Raw genomic sequence first — 2,077 nt, 5'->3', positions numbered from 1 at the left:
GGCGGCGGCAGCGCTGTCACTTCAGCACCAGGAAGTAGGTGGTCCAGCCGGCCAGCAGCAGCGCCCCGAGGAGCACCGTGTAGCTGAGCAGCGCGAAGGCCAGCAGCTCCCGCAGCAGCCGCAGCACGTGGAGGGTGGTCCAGGCCGGCATCGCCCTGCGGGGCCGGGGAGACCCTGAGCGGCCGAGGACGCTGGTGGGGCGGCGCGGCCGGTGTTCCCGGTCGGGTCTGCCCCCGGGGGACAGCTGGCCGCCCCCTGCATTTGCAGTGCGAGCGGGGGAGGCCGCCGGGGCCCCACGGAAGCCCTGCCCCGGCCCGGCCCGAGGCCTCGGGGCGGAGGACTGACCACCTCTGCCCGACGGTCCCGCTGTTTGCTTCTGCCCAGTCAGGACTGGGGCCTCCCGGGCGCCGGCCGTGAGCGCCAAGCTGCTCTCGGGCTCGTGTCCTTCCCACCGGGCGCGGAGCCCCGGCCCCGGCAGCTTCACCTCAGGTGGTGAGAATCCAACCCTGGACCTCCATCCCCAGTTCACTCACCTGGCCGTTTCCACGACTCCCCCGCGGCCCCGGCCCCGGCTCCGGGCTGGCTCGGCGGGTGCTGGAGGCTGGTCCGCACACCCCAGGTCCTGGCGGAGCTCCGGCCTCAGGCAGCGGCTGCACCCCACTCACTGCTAGGTGTGGTCTGGCGACCAACTGCAACCTCGGCGAGATCCCCGGCTCTCAGCGAGCTGAGCTCAGGCAGTCCCAGGCCCGCCCTCTGCCGATGTCACCTCCTGCCCACAGGATGGGCGGCGGGCGGGCGGAGGTTTGCGAAGCCCCTCACTGCAGCCATACACGAGGGGGCGAGTTCAAGCCCCTTCTTGTCTAAACATCCCAGGAGGATTTCTCATCGCGGAGTGCAGCCCCAGCAAAAACACCACACACAGACTAGAGCAAGAGCTGCCGTCCCGAAAGACAGGCAAGTGGGAGCATGCATGAGTGTACCCGAGCCATCGACACCTGGAGCTCCAGAGAGCCGGATTCTAATTTGCAAAGCACCGATTAGCAGTTCACAGCCTCAGCACACAGGCACTTTCTACTTCTTTCTGTGCCAACTCCAAGTGCAAGGCCAAGGGTGCCAGCTGGGAAAGCAAAAGATGCTTCCACAACAGTGAAGGAAAAGGAAGGACAAACTTTGTATTGCTTCTGATTATTTTACTTGTTCAAGATTTTAAAGACCATGTAGGCAGAGTGGACATCAGCCCTTTTATAAACATCATCATTCAGGAGCAAATGGCTCCTTAATTTAATCAGGATCTCTGATTATCAAATCATGGCCTCAGCCCAGGCTGGCTGAAAACAGGAGCAGGACATTATCAAGCACTCAGGAAGCCAGTGAGCAGTCAATTGCTTCCCCAGAGAATTGGTCATCTGAAAGGCTTCCAGGTCCAGCCTAGCCACGGGATGGAAAAGGGTGGCTGAGGACTGTATCTCACCATACATCAAAAGAGGCCAGGCTTTTCAAAATAGGCCTAATCTATTCCGCTTTAACTCTTACATGCTTCAGATGCAAGGCCATCATGGGGCCTAGACTGAGCCTCTACTCAACCAACTCTGGAAATATTTTGCTGCAAAGCTGGAGCTAGGAAATAGGACATGGCATGAGATTCATGTAAGAATCTGAGGCATGGAGGTATAAGACACTCATTTTGAAAGCACAAGACACTGAGTTCAAACCCCAGTGCCACCAAAAGGGTGAAAAACTTGAGAAATTTTATTTTTTACTTCAATAGTCTGGCACAAATACATTTTTTATTTTTTGCAGTATTTGTGCAAAATGAGTGTTCTTACCATTGCCTCTTGCTCAATTTAACAGCATGTCATCATTAAACCATATGATGGAATACATCACACTCTAGAGTACAATTTAGAGTTCAGATAAGTCTCTGTGATGCTTGTGTTCATTCCTATGCCTCGGCATCTTTTAATCTAGCCCCTCTGTTTCAGACACCTAGTTCATTTTGGTGGGGATTTTTTTTTGGGTAGTAGTATTAGGACTTGAACTCAGAACCTTCAGCTTCCTAAGCCATTTCCCTAGTCCT

At 56.0% G+C, this 2,077-nt stretch overlaps 1 protein-coding gene across 1 annotated transcript in view; it reads right to left on the bottom strand.

Moving 5' to 3' along the window:
• The window catches only part of Diablo (diablo, IAP-binding mitochondrial protein), a 12,371-nt gene extending 12,220 nt beyond the window's left edge, over nt 1-151 (bottom strand). The window contains exon 1 of the mRNA XM_013023066.1: nt 21-151. Within this exon, the coding sequence (XP_012878520.1) occupies nt 21-151 (131 nt within the window). The remainder of the gene's footprint in view (nt 1-20) is intronic.
• Between the last annotated feature and the right edge of the window lie 1,926 nt (nt 152-2,077).

This window comes from Dipodomys ordii, unplaced genomic scaffold (genome assembly GCF_000151885.1).
Source record: "Dipodomys ordii isolate 6190 unplaced genomic scaffold, Dord_2.0 Scaffold66, whole genome shotgun sequence".
Taxonomy (NCBI): domain Eukaryota; kingdom Metazoa; phylum Chordata; class Mammalia; order Rodentia; family Heteromyidae; genus Dipodomys; species Dipodomys ordii.
Note: the sequence above shows the minus strand (reverse complement) of the source record. Positions and strands in the feature narration are given on the sequence as shown.